Below are 16,738 nucleotides of genomic sequence, written 5' to 3'. Positions count from 1 at the left end.
GGCGTAAAACAACCAACCAACCAAACTTATCTCAATGGCACGACTACTTATATAGATAAATATAACATTTGGTAATGTAAGTCAAGGCTGTTGACCCGAGCGAGGCAGTTCTGCTTCAGATATCACTAACAATGGCTAATGTATTTCCCTGTCTAGTATCTAACCCGATTAGATCTTATACCTACAGTGGAAATATGCCAGTATTAGTGCGTGACAACATTCCGCAGTCAAGTCGGACAAAAAATGATATCTATTCCAGTCAACAACTGTAACGACTATATATGGAGACGACGGTGTCAAGCGATCGTGTTGTACGACATTTGATTAAAAAAGAAAATGTTTTTATAAAAAATATTTCCCACTGAAATTCTATACTGTGCAACATGTATGGGATGAAAACTTGGAAATCACTGACGACTGTTGTTTTCTTTTTCACATTTTCTTTTTTTTCTAATCTTTAAGAATGTTATTTCTGTACAGTGATTGGTAACTAAACCGCGTAGTCAATACTTCACATGTGTGTATGGACCGTCTCTCCAGTCCATGGAGACTGTAGTGTATACAGACCTGAGAAGTGTTGGTGATACAAGGCCTGACTCCATCATATCCTAGCGGCATGATGTAGCTGTAATGTGCGGCATAAAAGAACATTCATTCACCCACACTGTTTCAAAGTTGTGGGAATTGGAACAATGCTAACAGCTGACTCACTTTAGTACTTTGTTGGGTTTTTTCTGGTCTAAACTGGTTTTGAGCCCCTTGAACCGACACCTGTCTTTAGAACATTGATAAGATAGTGATTATGAACAAGAAATAGAACGCTTTATGTAATGGAGTGTACCTTCTGTTTGGACGTCACAGTCTGTGTGTCGTATGATGAAGTGTGTGTCAGGTGTTGTATAGTGTGTGTCGGGTGTTGAAAGGTGTGTCAGGTCTTGAAGTATGTGTCGTATGATGTAGTGTGTGTCAGGTGTTGTAGTGTGTGTCGGGTGTTGAAGAGTGTCAGGTCTTGAAGTATGTGTCGTATGATGAAGTGTGTGTCAGGTGTTGTAGTGTGTGTCGTATGATGAAGTGTGTGTCAGGTGTTGTAGTGTGTGTCGGGTGTTGAAGAGTGTGTCAGATGTTGTAGTGTGTGTCGGGTGTTGAAGAGTGTGTCAGGTCTTGAAGTATGTGTCGTATGATGTAGTGTGTGTCAGGTGTTGTAGTGTGTGTCGGGTGTTGAAGAGTGTGTCAGGTCTTGAAGTATGTGTCGTATGATGAAGTGTGTGTCGGATGATGAAGTGTGTGTCAGGTCTTGAAGTGTGTGTCGGATGTTGAAGGGTGTGTTGTATGATGAAGTGTGTGTCAGGTCTTGAAGTGTGTGTCGGGTGTTGTAGTGTGTGTCGTATGATGAAGTGTGTGTCAGGTCTTGAAGTGTGTGTCAGGTGTTGTAGTGTGTGTCGGATGTTGAAGTGTGTGTTGTATGATGAAGTGTGTGTCGGATGATGAAGTGTGTGTCAGGACTTGAAGTGTGTGTCGGATGATGAAGTGTGTGTCAGGTCTTGAAGTGTGTGTCAGGTGTTGTAGTGTGTGTCGGACGTTGAAGTGTGTGTCGGATGATGAAGTGTGTGTCGGATGATGAAGTGTGTGTCGGATGATGAAGTGTGTGTTAGGTCTTGAAGGGTGTGTCGGATGTTGAAGGGTGTGTTGTATGATGAAGTGTGTGTCAGGTGTTGTAGTGTGTGTCGGGTGTTGAAGGGTGTGTCAGGTCTTGAAGGGTGTGTCGGATTTTGAAGGGTGTGTTGTATGATGAAGTGTGTCAGGTTTTGAAGTGTTTTTCGTATGATGAAGTGTGTGTCAGGTCTTGAAGTGTGTGTCGGGTGTTGTAGTGTGTGTCGGATGTTGAAGTGTGTGTCGGGTGATGAAGTGTGTGTCAGGACTTGAAGTGTGTGTCGGATGTTGCAGTGTGTGTCGGATGATGAAGTGTGTGTCAGGTCTTGAAGTGTGTGTCGGATGTTGTAGTGTGTGTCGTATGATGAAGTGTGTGTCAGGTTTTGAAGTGTTTGTCAGGTGTTGTAGTGTGTGTCAGGTTTTGAAGTGTCTGTCGTATGATGAAGTGTGTGTCAGGACGAATCTTATATAATGATAATCGCCCCCGGTCTGTCAAGTCCCTACGATCCACATCACTTTAAAACCCCTCCCTGATTTAGCTTGCACGCCGTGATTGAACGTGATACCAACATTTCCGATGTGATTTGTCGTCCTTATCTGTATCGTCAGTGATGGGTGCAGTAACTGACATCCATAGAACTCTCTACAATAGACTAAAGTACACCATGCAGGTCAAGGGTTAATGTTCCCTGCTCTAGAACAATACATTCACGCGACACAGGTCAAGACAACCTCGATAAGAATTGGAAATAATTTAAGATCGGATGATCTGACAGAATGATATCCCATAATGGTATTGTTTCATTCCAGTGTATTTACTTAGACTGACGTGACGCTACACTTCTATAATTGGTACACGAAGCAGTGAAGAGCGTATGGCAAAACCGGGTAGTGTCTAGATTATAGATACTTCAGTTCAAACGAATATCGTAAACATTGATTCTTCGTATACAGTTCCAAAAAGCTAACACTGTGGCTCACAAGTGTAGTATGTGAAAAGGGGCACCACTTTCATATTTGAGGTTGGTTATTTAACTGACTTAAGTCAATATCGTCGCATTTAAAACATCCTCGACAACCCAGTGTATTTAGTCTGTGGACTCCATTACGATAAATACCCTGGATCCACCCGAGAAGATCCGGGTTAGAATTGGTCTTCAGCAATCCGTTCTTGCTTGTCGTAAGAGGCGACTAACGGGATCGGGTGGTCAGACTCGCTGACTTTGTTGACGCATGTCATCGTATCCCAATTGCTATAGCTGGAATATTGCTGGAGTGCGGCGTTAAACAACAAACAAACACACCATAGTTATACGTGCGATGCATCTTCGATTATCTAGGGTATTATAGTCGTAGAGTAATTTGATTGGGTCCTGCATGCCCCATAGTCGGCCTCAAAACGAATGTATGGTGGCTTATTTATGGGCGCAGGGTAGATTTATCCAAATAGAAATGATGGTACCCTTGAACATCGAAGACTCTTTTGCAACGCATGTTTAGCTAAAGTATCGAATGGGTCCAGGGTATTAATCGTAATAGAATGGATAATACCCTGGATAGTCGAAGATGCATTTACATAACACGTTTAAGTATCTTTAGCTTACATGATGATTCAAATATATGTATTATATATATACGTTGCGTGTGTGAGAACGTGTGTACATGCATTCCTGCGTATGTGAGTGAGTGCGTGTACATGCATTCCTGCGTATGTGAGTGAGTGCGTGTACATGCATTCCTGCGTATGTGAGTGAGTGCGTGTACATGCATTCCTGCGTATGTGAGTGAGTGCGCGTACATGCATTCCTGCGTACGTGAGTGAGTGCGCGTACATGCATTCCTGCGTACGTGAGTGAGTGCGTGTACATGCATTCCTGCGTATGTGAGTGAGTGCGCGTACATGCATTCCTGCGTATGTGAGTGAGTGCGTGTACATGCATTCCTGCGTATGTGAGTGAGTGCGCGTACATGCATTCCTGCGTATGTGAGTGAGTGCGTGTACATGCATTCCTGCGTATGTGAGTGAGTGCGTGTACATGCATTCCTGCGTATGTGAGTGAGTGCGCGTACATGCATTCCTGCGTATGTGAGTGAGTGCGTGTACATGCATTCCTGCGTATGTGAGTGAGTGCGTGTACATGCATTCCTGCGTATGTGAGTGAGTGCGCGTACATGCATTCCTGCGTACGTGAGTGAGTGCGTGTACATGCATTCGTGCGTGCAATTGTTGACAAGATAGCATCTTGATGTTTTCATTTCTACTTCTCGTTCGCTTCTTTGTGTGATTCCTGGAATCATACATCACCTTAGCCTGCAGTTGTCCGGGTATTATTGCAAAAACATCACTGTCATTACGCACATGTGTAGCTGTTCCCAAATCCCTTTTCCAAACCCACACAACTATACTCGCAGTGTTTGAAATAAAACACATCGCCCAGCTTCCATCAGGACCCACAGACTTTAAAAGCTGCAGGACCTGACTAATCTCCACATGCCCTGATTTAAATAAAAAACATTACTGCTTATTGTGACAAATAAATTGACACGTAAAATTACCGCTGGCCATGAGGACCAATACAAACTTGAACTACGAGCCCTACACAAGATCTGCCTGCCACGGGCGTACGGGCAGGCGCTCATGTCCAACGCTGTATACTCGTAGCATTTTCTTCGTTTTGTTATGATAAAAAAATTTAATTAAAACGTAAGTTTGTTTCATGTGTTTCACGTGGGTGCCATATGTCTCATTCGTCAGTATAGAGATAGCACACGTGACATATATATGCATAATGTTCGCGGTTCTTTAAAAACATCCCTGAATTAGATAACATGCAACAAGTAACCAATCAACGTATTATCGGTTAATCCTTTGAACAAAGTATGCTGTTTTTACATCGGCACTTCAAGCCCAGATACAGGTGTATTCCGTCTGCTTTAGTAAACCTACATAATGTATTATATATATCGTTTCATCTTGGGAGATGCCTGTTTCTAATATTTATGACATTTCGCCATGTGAATTTGATCTTTCAAAACAGGGTTTGATCTATGCTGATTATATTAACTGGTTTACCCGATTATGGGATGACAAAGGAAACGTTATTGGAAATAAACTACGAACATATCGTTTGTTTAAAAATAGTTTACAACTTATGTCAATTCTCCTCTTGATAGAAGCGAGAGAAGTATACTCAGTAACCTCCGCTGTGGAACACTCCCGCTGCAGGTGGAACTGGGTAGGTTTTCACGTCCAGTTATCCCCCTTGGGGAGAGAATATGTAAGTTGTAATTCTGTCGAAGATGAACTTCATTTTCGTATGTTTTGTCAACTGTATGCTGATTTGCTTTACGACCTCTTTCAGTTTGCTTCTACTCTCAATCCTTCTTTCCCTCAGCTATCCACAGTTGACCAGTTGCTCTACCTTATGTCCAATGATTCCCTGTGTAAGAAAATAGCCGTATCATTGTCTAAAATGTATAACCGTCGTAAGTCCCTCATTACATAATTTATAAAACCCCATGGTTCGTAACTCTAATTCTCTTAGTATTTCAAATGCACTTAAGTGGTTTTTTATTGTGAAACATGTATCTCAATGGCCTTTATAGGCCCGCTGACGTTATTCTTTATATATATAATGTATATATATATGCCTGTATTTTACCAAATTGAAATATTATTGTATACAACGCCGGGTGACACTTAAATAAAACAATTTTCTTCTATATATAAACACTTACTTTTGACAAATGCACTGGGCAAAATAACAGTGATTAATCAATCAACGTATTGGTGGTTATAAGTCCTTTGATCAATGTTTTTTTAGCAATTCAATTGACCATTCCTCTCTTGCTGCGCTGCCACGAGCATATTACATAACATGTAATACATTCACCACATCAGACTAGGTTTATAACCCAATCTTAGATTGAATAAGTACCCCAGACACGAGAAATGCAAAATGCGAACCGTGATCACTATATATATATCATTGACACCATCAGAGGCATGGGTAAACGTTAGTGAGTTATTTTGCATATAGTCTTTGTTCGGTAATCGCTGTGGTTCTACCACAAATTCTACCTGTAACAAAGACGACACATACACAGGTGTAGGGTTTTAACATGAAACATGGATGACAAGAAGGGAGTAATAAGTGTTGTATTTCGCGAACACCTCATGTCATCACTGTTTCATATGGTTCATAAACACATGCTCACCATATATAGTCGTACAATCGACTCTGTTATTTGCTTATGAATGTGGAAAGGGTTTTGTCACTTTTATTTATATACAATTTGCCTAAAAATAAGGGTCGTTGCTGTATATGAACTTAATTATAGCTTCATTGTTGCAAAAATAATACATACACGTATTTTTGTTGCATACAAATCTACATAATTGTGCATACACATTTAAAAACGCAGGCGAATTTTGCAAGGTTAGTTCGCATAATCCAAACAAATGCGAGGATTTAAGGGGATTCCGTCTCGATGTCAACGAAGCGGTCCGAAGCCCAGTTTGTTGGGACGCAGACGCTAATTGCATCTGGTGATTACGCGGGCGAAGAGTTGGAGTACGTGTTGTTGCCCTTTAAGCCCTTTTGACTTCTTAATGACTTTAAGTCAATCTGACGGGGAAATAATTTTAAAATGACTGACATATTTTAGCCGTAGTAGTAATTTCAGTAATTTTACACATTGACTGTAACTTTTGTTTTATTTTATTCTATTTTACGGCCTCTGCTGTCACATATTACTTGTTATACTGTGAACATACGTCTTTGATATTGTTGAATGTGACAATAAACCCTACACTTTCATGCTAGTAGGAACAGGGAGCCCGGGGCTACCTTTTTGTATTGCACGAGAGATATATGCTTCCAATCCAATAGATAAATATTTTTTGCCTAATTACACCCTTAATTACATGGATATGTTCCAGACGAGAAAGCACCGATTTACATGAACGGGCTCACAATAATCAATTAGTACACATGCGAAAAGAGTACCCTCTGAGCCAAAGCCATATATGTAAGAAAACCAGAATTTGCATTTTGATTGAGAAAATAATCGCGTGTTTCGTCAAACTTATTTTGACACATGTTTATTGAATTGTTTTACATATTACTTCTTTTTAATCTCGATTTTCTTGTCTCGCATGGAATATATATTTTTAATTATTAAAGAGAGACAAGAACCGTGATTTAACACATTGCACATTAACAGTATTGTTGACTACAATTCGTAAATATGTTTTCCGTTTTAGTTTTCCTAAATACCAGCTTTATATACATAGCGTATTAATATAGAATTCCCGTGGTTTTCTAAATATTCTCTAATCTACATGTATATTTCACATTACAGCAATATTCTTCGTTTAAAGCTTGTTATTTTAAGAGATCACTCTTAAACAGACAATGTGTAACATAAACACGTTATTGGCAGGGAACTACTTTTCTTCTCATACCGGAAAGCGTATTGGACTATAAATCAGTGTGTTGTTGGGCAGCAGCCCAGGTGTGTCGCGAGCTGTCAGTTAAGGACTGAAAGAGGGTACCTGTGTAGACTACAGTGTAGTGTGTGCATTTTACTATAAGCTGACTATTGGAAAATTCGGTTTGGATTGTAGTGATAGTGAGTTGTTGCATGTGTAGCTGATTGAATATCTTGCAAGGTGGACTGATGGAACGTGGGCTGCAGAACAAAAAGATGAGGAGGCTGAGAAAATGTCAAGTGATGCACTGTACGATTAATATCTGAGATGAGGAATATATTGAGAGCCAGTAACGTGACAGTGATTTCATAATGATTCTGGAAAACAACATTTTTTCTTCAAACAGAAAAAATTACCTGTTCTGTAGTTTGTTATTTGATAGGTAGTAATTAATTAAAAGTTTTGTGGCAACAGTGAATTGTTGACATCATCTTTGACAGGATACATTGATTATAAATTACGTTATTTTGGAATATATATTGACAAACAATGAAACTATCAGCAATAATTTGTATTGTGAAATCAAATAAGTGATTATAGCAGTACTTAGAAATATATAAAAATGTAATATACATTGAAAACGATGTTGGCCCTGGAATTGAAAGCATAATTATGGTCAGAAAGTAAGGTTAGAAACGTGAAAGCACTCTTCAACAATGGGGTTCTGTGGAAGCAAAGAAGATGCAATGAGCGTCAAAAACGGTGTTCTTCTGAACACCTGTTTTGTGGATGTTTTGAACATGATTCCACATGCTCTTCTTGCTCTCATCTGCATCTTCATCCTCACGGTGTGGAACCATTCAGTGATGGGAAAGATCAAAGTGAAAACATGGGTGCACTTCCAGGGGCACAATCTTCGATGGATTGCAACGCTCGCTCTCCTCATCATCAACATCGTACAGATTGCCGAGGGAGTGATTTCTGACTCCAATGATCCTGATACAGTGAACTACCATACATTCATCCCTCAGTGCGTTGTGACGGTGGGAACCATCGTCGGCATCACCTACTACCACAATGTGGAAATGTGGAATTCACCGAAGTTTCTGTTGGTGTTGATGGTGTACTGGCCAAGTGCAATCACTCTCAAAGTTTTGAAAGCATTTTCACTTTACAAAAACAACCTGACATTAGATTATCTAAAACCCTGGTTGCTGTGGATGGCTATTGCAGCATACCTCGTCATCTTTATGGTGGAGTTGAACTTGCTGCGAGTGCAGGTATGCTTTTTAGTTTCTTTTTTTTCACATGTGACTTTATCATTTTAGTTTATATTTTTGTATCTACACTTATTTTGCTTATGGTATGCTGGTCCTTGTGCTAACTTAATCAACCATTCTTTTAGTGTTCAAGATGCATGCATGTTGCTGAATGGTTGGTTGGTTGGTTGGTTTGTTGTTTTACGCCGCACTCGGCAATATTCCAGCTATATGACGGCGGTCTGTAAATAATCGATTCTGGACCAGACAATCCAGTGTTTGATATCATGAGCATCGATCCACGCAATTTGGATCGATGACATGCTTCAACCAAGTCAGCGAACCTGACCACCCGATCCTGTTAGTCGCGTCTCACGATGTTGCTGAATGAGTGACATAGTCTTGAAAGTGATTTTAAACATCATTATATCTTTGTTATGTTGGAAGTTCTTTTTTCATTTTAGGTCACACATTTTATTAAAACATATTGTTTCACGGGCCCGCAACCCTACTGAAAAGCGGCCGATCCAGAAATAATTAATCATAAAATATTTTTATTTTGTATCCTTCTAGTAATATGGACCCTGTTATACAATGTAAAATGTTATTTATCATCCCAAACTGGCTCCCACAGGAGATAACGCTGAGATCAATGACATTACATCACAATGCTTTGCAGACCATTGTGACGTCATTGGTTACCATGACGTCACAATCAAATGACATCACTAATGGCTCTGCTACTGAAGCTGTAAGCAGAACTTTTTACACATAAGACACTGCTTATTACTGTCTACAAACTGAAAAAGTTGGAAGAATGATGTTGGATGATAAATATAATCTCACCCTCGTGTCTTTTGATATCACATATATCAACACTCGTTGATAAAAGTGAAAAAAATCCTTGACAAGCCTAGTGTTGATATATGTGATATCAAAAGACTTCGGTGAGATTCTTTACATATAAATTCCATGTCTACACTCTACACCACTATCACATAGTATCAGTGATTCAAGAGGCCACCTGCAGTTTTACTCCCCGGCAGAAGGACTTTGATATCAATAAATAAAGAATAGGCATAGCTATTCAATTTTTTTTCAACCAACCTGTGGACATGGTGGAAAAGCTGGAATGAACTGTGAAAAATGAAATAAAAGAAAGTGTGGCCTTATATTTTTTCGAATGTTTAACACAGATGGCTTGTTTAGAACTGATGTTTAAATTTTATTTTAATGATTAATGAAAAAGTGCCTGTTCCTGATATATTTTGTCCAATTGATCTTCTTTTGCAAGTCCCAATGTTTGATGGATTAGAAAAAAACACAAATGTAAAACTCAAAATGCTAAAAAAGGTAACTATAACATCTTAAATAACACACAATGACATTTAGAAATGTAACAAATGTTATATAAGTGGAAGCCTTTCTTGAATGCTGTCTGTTGCCTCTCTGTCAATATTATATCATTATATATGTTTCAACAGAGGCCATGGCCCATGTTGAATATAAAGTCAGGGCTTCATTTAAGGAACTTGATTTAACCTGCACAAGGTGCATGTTGACGTGAAGACATAGTTGCTCCAGACTAAACCAGGTTGCACCCTGGTCCCATAAATTTATCAAAGTTGAAACTCAGATGCATTAACTAGTCTAAATAATTAAATCACAGATCTCTGATAACCCTAACATTATATTTATGTAGCAGGGCTTGGAGTCATCCCACAGATGACATCCTTACCTTGTCAGCTTGCTGACAGGGTTAACCTCTTTGGTCATGTGTACAAGGCGTCCGACCTCGGATCAGAAGGTCCGTGGTTCGAATCACGGGACTCGGAAATTTTATGGCCGCTACATTTATGTCTACACATGCACCAAGTGCATGTCAAAGTCTTTGCAATTTGTCTCACCAACTTGTGTCTATCTTTGAACAATACCTCAAAGCTTTATTTACCATACTACATCATCCATCCCCGTGTTATGCGTAATTTGACATGCTTTTTGGGGCATGACATCATCAAATGGTGGGTACTTCAAGATTATCTGCACTTGTCTCAACATTGATAAATTTATGGGACCAGGATGCAACCTGGTTTCCATGTCAACATACACATAGTGCAAGTTAAATCAAGTACCTTAAATCGAGCCCTGGCAACATCTCACATAACTCTCAAGTCTCAACCCATCAGCAATAAACAGGGATCCGTCAATTTCTCCATTTGAAGAAGAAAATGTGTTAATTGCTCTTCAGTTTCCCAAGGAAATGAATCATGCAAATAGCAAAGGTCATCATAATGAGTTGTTGCATCTTGTTGTGCTGAAACTTATCATTATTGGGATGAAACAAGGAGTGGTCGGCTCAGAGTGGTGTATCTACATCAAACTGTAGCATGGTATCGCAGTGGGCCAGTACTTGAGTACTTTTCAACCGGCTGAATCCCAGCCTAGTGCAAGCAGCCACACACATGTCACATAGCCAATCAAAGGCAGTAAAACTGTTTTGTGACACTTTATCAGTAAGGCTTAAAAAAATAAAAGAATTGGTTCTCAGGCAATGGCTTTTGAAAATATAGTGTGGGCGGGCGGTGCTTTTTTTCTTTTTTTGCTTGTTCAAGCTAGTATGTAACCAAATAAACAGTTGTGTACCATCAACCTGGGACAGGGCCTCCCTGCATAAAAAAGCATACAAACTCCTATTGCCGCCATGACCATAAGCAGTGCGCTTGTAAAAGGAAGTAATTGCATGCTATATTGGAGCGCATTGTTTTTATGTATTAGGATTTATATATTTTTTTTTAAAATAGAAATATAAACAAAACATGTGGCAGACTTTATGATGATGCAGGCGGTGTCTGAGAACCAAGACTATTATATTTTTTAGCCTAAAAGAGAAGATGTAGACAGGTTTTTCATATAGCAGTGAAACATGGAATATTTTCCATCTACGAAACTGTCTTGTGAAAATACTGAGAGTATGCATATTGCAGAGAAACTAACTGAATCTTTAAATATTCTCTTTGGTTGGAATACTAATGACAAACTGTATAGATATCACAAGTAGGGATGTCATCGGATATCATGATATTGATGTTCCGATGAACTCTTAATATCGATACTGTACGGATAAGCTCTTTGATATCGATACTGTCTGGATAAGCTCTTAATATCGATACTGTACGGATAAGCTCTTAATATTGATACTGTACAGATAAGCTCTTAATATCGATACTGTATGGATTAGCTCTTAATATCCATACTGTACGGATAAGCTGTTAATATCAATACTGTGCAGATAAGTTCTTAATATCGGTACTGTACGGATAAGCTCTTAATATCGATACTGTACTGATAAGCTCTTAAAATCAATACTGTGCGGATAAGCTCTTAATATCGATACTGTACTGATAACCTCTTAATATCGATACTATGCAGATAAGCTCTTAATATCGGTACTGTATGGATAAGCTCTTAATATTGATACTGTACCGATAACCTCTTAATATCGATACTGTGCGGGTAAGCTCTTAAAATCGATACTGTACCGATAAGCTCTTAATATCTATGCAGTACTGATAACCTCTTAATATCGATACTGTGCGGATAAGTTCTTAATGTCGGTACTGTACGGATAAGCTCTTTATATCAATACTGTACCGATAAGCTCTTAATATCGATACTGTATGGATAAGCTCTTAATATTGATACTCTACAGATAAGCTCTTAATGTTGATACCTCATCAGAACAAAGTTATGAACATTGATACTAAATTAATAATTCACTGCCATAGGATTGTTTATATTTATTAAAATTGCCATGGTTAACAATATGGTTATGATGGATGATAAGAGACATAACATTCAATTGAGACCATTTAAGGGATCAGCCAAGTTCGTAATTAGCAGTAAATTGATTAATTACAGGTCTGGATATTTGTCTGTACACATAGAGTATGATTGATAAACTTTTTTACTTTTTTATTAATATTTTTATTTCAATTCAGCATGTTCAGTAGACATAAATGTAACATTGGTACATGAGGTATACAAGTGGAGCAATTCATAGAATCTTAAAACATGATCAGATATGGGTATGTACATATATTGATTGACTGAAAAATTATATTAAGCATGTTAAGTAGGCTGATAATTCCTTCCATTTGCTGTCAAATTTATTAATGCTGCTATTTTTCATAGCGATATTTTTTTCTATTTTACATACATCTTTCAATATTTTTATGAAGAAAGGAAAGCATAATGGAGTTTTCTTAATGCTTGACTGGTGATTGTTTTTCTTTTCAAGAAGAATTATATGGTTGAAAAGATAGTTGTTTTTGTTGTAGTAAAATAACTTATCAAGAATGGCAATTATAATATGAATATCCTATGCAAGTTTCGAGTTTAGGTACATTTCAATTTCTAACCAAAATTCCTTTACAAAAACGCATTCCACATCCAATGGTATAAGTTTTCAGATTCAGAGACACAAGAAGAGCATATATCATCATGTATATACACTTGGGACTTGCCGCAGATGTTTTCAAACAGATTATTAGAACTCCATTCAGCGATAAACCGTTGATTATGCAATGAAAAGCGTTATGTGCAAATGAACAACGAACAACAATACAATTATGTCTGTGTAAAACTCTCAGTAATAAAAGTGTACATAAATTTTGGGAGCCATGCGTTACCGCGCGTAGTAACCGAGGTAGCGCTTTATCGAAGAGCACAATAGCGAGGGATCAGTGTATCATCATCCATTAACTTCATTTTCAATAATTCCATTTTGGTATAAAGAGCTCTATTTATGAATCTGTACTGGAAATCTATTAGTTTAACATCATTCTACCATGTCTACAATTAGAGGAAACATTATTCCATAAAATGCTTTGATTAAGTTCATTTTCCCATTTATCACACATCAGAGGAAAGTTAGTTGTAGCCATGTGTTTATCATAAAATATTCTGTAGCCCTTTGTTCACATCAACAAGTCTCTCAAAAAAAAATTTATGTATAAATTAGTTGTGATACAAAATCTGCCATTTATTGCTTTTTTCCATGATTTAGGGATATTTAGCATTACTCTGTTGTACATGTTGTAGTCAAGTAAAACTTTAATTTGAAATTTGTTTTGTAATTCTTCAAATGTTACAAATCTGTTGTTGCTACATAAATCTTTTAAACTATGAATACCCTTATTAAACCAATGTTGTAGAATGAAATTATTTTTAAATTGGTGATTGAACCATATTGGCTCTGATAAAATGTCTTCAATGATTTGTTTGTCAACTTTATGTTTTCTGTAGTAATTACCCCAAATATATACTATATCCCTCCAAAAGGTATTTTTCAAAGTAATAAACTTATAAATTTTTGCCCCCAAAAGGAATATCTGTTTTGATTGAAAGTTCTTTAATGTTGACAAAGTCTGTTTTTGTAAACTTGTCCTTAAAAATGATAATTTCAATGAATCAATAAATTAACAGGTATCTATCATTCTCAGACCACCTTCTTCATATTTCCTTAAAAAAGTAGATTTTTTTTGTCTGGTTTGTTATTCCAAATGATTGTATAAAATAGTTTATTCAATTTTCCAATAAAATCATCAGGTGGGTGGTTTTTTTTCCAGCTTCCAAGTAATCTATTAATATGTTCGAGTCTTTTTCTTGTAATTATTACCCATAGATCATGTAATGTGACATTAAATATTATTACCAAGACTTCAAAGTTTCCCTCATGCCTGTCTAGTATTATGTCCTCACAGAGTTTGATGCTGCTTCCTGCCATTGAACCTATCCATATAGCTTTAGTTTTGTCAATACGTACCTTAAACATGTTAAAGGCCAGATATTCTATAAAATAGATTCAAAGTATCAATTGCAGCTCTAAGACACTCTTCAGCTCCATCGAAAAATAACTGTGTATTATCTGCATATTGACCTAATTTTTACTCCATATCATATATTGTTACTCCTTTATGATTGATTAACTTATCAATTGTTATGTCGTAAAACTTTTATCTTTGTCCTATAACTTGACCTCTCTGTTTTTAGCATGTTTATAGTAAACTATTTTCAGCTCACCTGGCCTGTGTCATTGTGAGCTGATGTTGTGGACCTTTGTGACGAATTACTCTTCCCCAGCTAAATTATTTTGTCAGTTTTAATTTCTATTTCCGGGGCTCTATGTAGCTCTATATGTCATCAAAGTGCGGGTACTTAATTATATGTTCCAATTACATTAACAGCAGTACATCATTAATTTATGTAAAATAGTCATCAGAGATCTGAGATTGTACTTATTTACTCTAGTTTATTACATAAGTGTTGGATATTGGTTGTAAAATCATTATCAATGTTTGGATCACTCCCATGATAATTATTGGTGGGAATTGGTTGTAACATCATTATTGACTGGATCCACTCCTATCACAATTAGTGTAGTGAATTGGTTGTAAAATCATTATTGACTGGATCCACTCCTATCACAATTAGTGTAGTGAATTGGTTGTAACATCATTATTGACTGGATCCACTCCTATTGTTTGTACCACTAAAAGCATCTTTCTGAGGCAGGGCTGATAACTGACTATAAAAGTCTAGGCTGGAATTTTGTGGCTTGATCGTATTGGCACCAGTGCCTATTACGAGATATGTCCCTTCTACGTCCCTCCTTTTGACCAATCAGGTTCCACCTCTCATATAACACTGAGCTCTTGCTTCAAACAATATGGCAGCACCCAGTCAAGACGATCTAATCAATAATCAAGATCTGTTTTAATAAATTGGGTCTTACCTCGTGAAGTGCATCAATACACGTTAGCACCTTGATGAATAACATGAAAAGATTTGGAAAATGTCTGTCGTCACCCGTGTACACATGCTTGACAAATCTTGTACTCGATTGAAATCTGCATGTTAAAAAACATGTTGTTTGCGAACTGGATGTCTAGTTATGCGATTTTGATTGAACTATGCATAGAATCAATAGACCAGCCAAACTATGACTACGGAATTCCAGCCTAGTCCAGCAAGGGTGGAAACTGGACTTTTATAGTCAGTTAACTCCCTTGCATCAGGAAGATGCACCAAAAGATTCAAAGTAAAAATGTAGTTGTCCTACAATCTGTTCCAGAGGTACTACTTCTTCAAACGCCCTCGACTACAGCAGCCCCCGGAAGACCTGGAGCACACGCGGTATGCCCACTCGTACGTCAATTTCCTGTCCAAGGCAGTGTTCTGGTGGGTCACTGACCTCATGGTGGAGGGCTACAAACACCCACTGCAGTTTGAAGATCTAGGACGAGTACCAGAGGTAAGGTCAATGAAAGTAGTTGCTGGAAGCAATCTCATTAAAATCAGATCTAAGTTCTCGCTGCCGCTAAACAAAGATCTGAGGACATCCCATTACGGGTCACGTCAGAATGAACTTTCGCGAACTTTGACCGACCACTGAAATGACAAGCAAGAAGTCGACATCAGCCAATTAGAAAGCAGCTTTCTCCAGCTTACGGCACTCATTTCAACCTGGTGATTTCCATTTCAGACTACGCTTGAAAAATATGTTGACATGGTTCTTGATTTAAATTTTAAAAACTGAACAAACGAACATTCTGGAATGTCTAATATGTGGTTCAGATTGTATGGCAGTGCTTCCCACGTACTGTGCAACGCCTCCTCCGTTCAAATGTTTAACCATGGAAGCGAGAGATAGACGATAATTTTGACGGAATCAGTCGTACGGGCCGTTATTGTCGTTAGGAATACCCCGTGTTAACATTTTTGAGGTTGCATGATCAGAAACACATTCCGACTGTCACTTTCATGATCTGGTAAGCAACGCTTTGATTGGTCGGATGAAAGGTCGTTCTGACGTGACCTGTAATGGGATGTCCTCAGATCTTTGTTTAGAGATAGCGAGAACTAAGATCTGATTTGAATGAGATTGTTCCTGGAGGTGTAATGATACAGTGGGATTGCTATACGATATGTACCCTTCATGTATGTATTCAACGGGTGCGATAGAATTCACATCCCCATTCAGTACTTTTATTTCATAAGTTGATATTCTTTCGTTTTGCAGTTGAATCACAACCCTGCATCATTGGTTTTTGAAATTCAGAGATTGAAGATGGGATATTATGGGGCAGAAATATATAGGTTAAATGACACAGTGAAAGCTATTTATAGCCTACTGGGAAATATCAGAGAAAATGCGTAAATGGTTGAACAGTTTCTGTTCTTTATCACATGTTTTTACAATATCATTTTATCGAGGTATCGTGGGCTTCATATCAATATGCAATACTGTATCGCCGTATCATAACACCACTTGTAGTGAGATTTTTGTGTGTTGAATACGGGTGTCATAATATGCCTACCTCATGTATTGATACAT

General features: G+C 37.9%; 1 protein-coding gene across 1 annotated transcript in view; it reads left to right on the top strand.

Moving 5' to 3' along the window:
• The first annotated feature begins 7,167 nt into the window (after positions 1 to 7,167).
• Positions 7,168 to 16,738, top strand: part of LOC124111349 (ATP-binding cassette sub-family C member 9-like) — a 78,700-nt gene continuing 69,129 nt past the window's right edge. Inside the window, exons 1-2 of the mRNA XM_048396151.1 lie at positions 7,168 to 8,364; positions 15,476 to 15,655. Coding sequence (XP_048252108.1) covers positions 7,801 to 8,364; positions 15,476 to 15,655 — 744 coding nt within the window. The 5' untranslated portion in view covers positions 7,168 to 7,800. The remainder of the gene's footprint in view (positions 8,365 to 15,475; positions 15,656 to 16,738) is intronic.

This window comes from Haliotis rufescens, unplaced genomic scaffold (genome assembly GCF_023055435.1).
Source record: "Haliotis rufescens isolate VD_foot unplaced genomic scaffold, xgHalRufe1.0.p SCAF_15, whole genome shotgun sequence".
NCBI classification, from domain to species: domain Eukaryota; kingdom Metazoa; phylum Mollusca; class Gastropoda; order Lepetellida; family Haliotidae; genus Haliotis; species Haliotis rufescens.
Note: the sequence above shows the minus strand (reverse complement) of the source record. Positions and strands in the feature narration are given on the sequence as shown.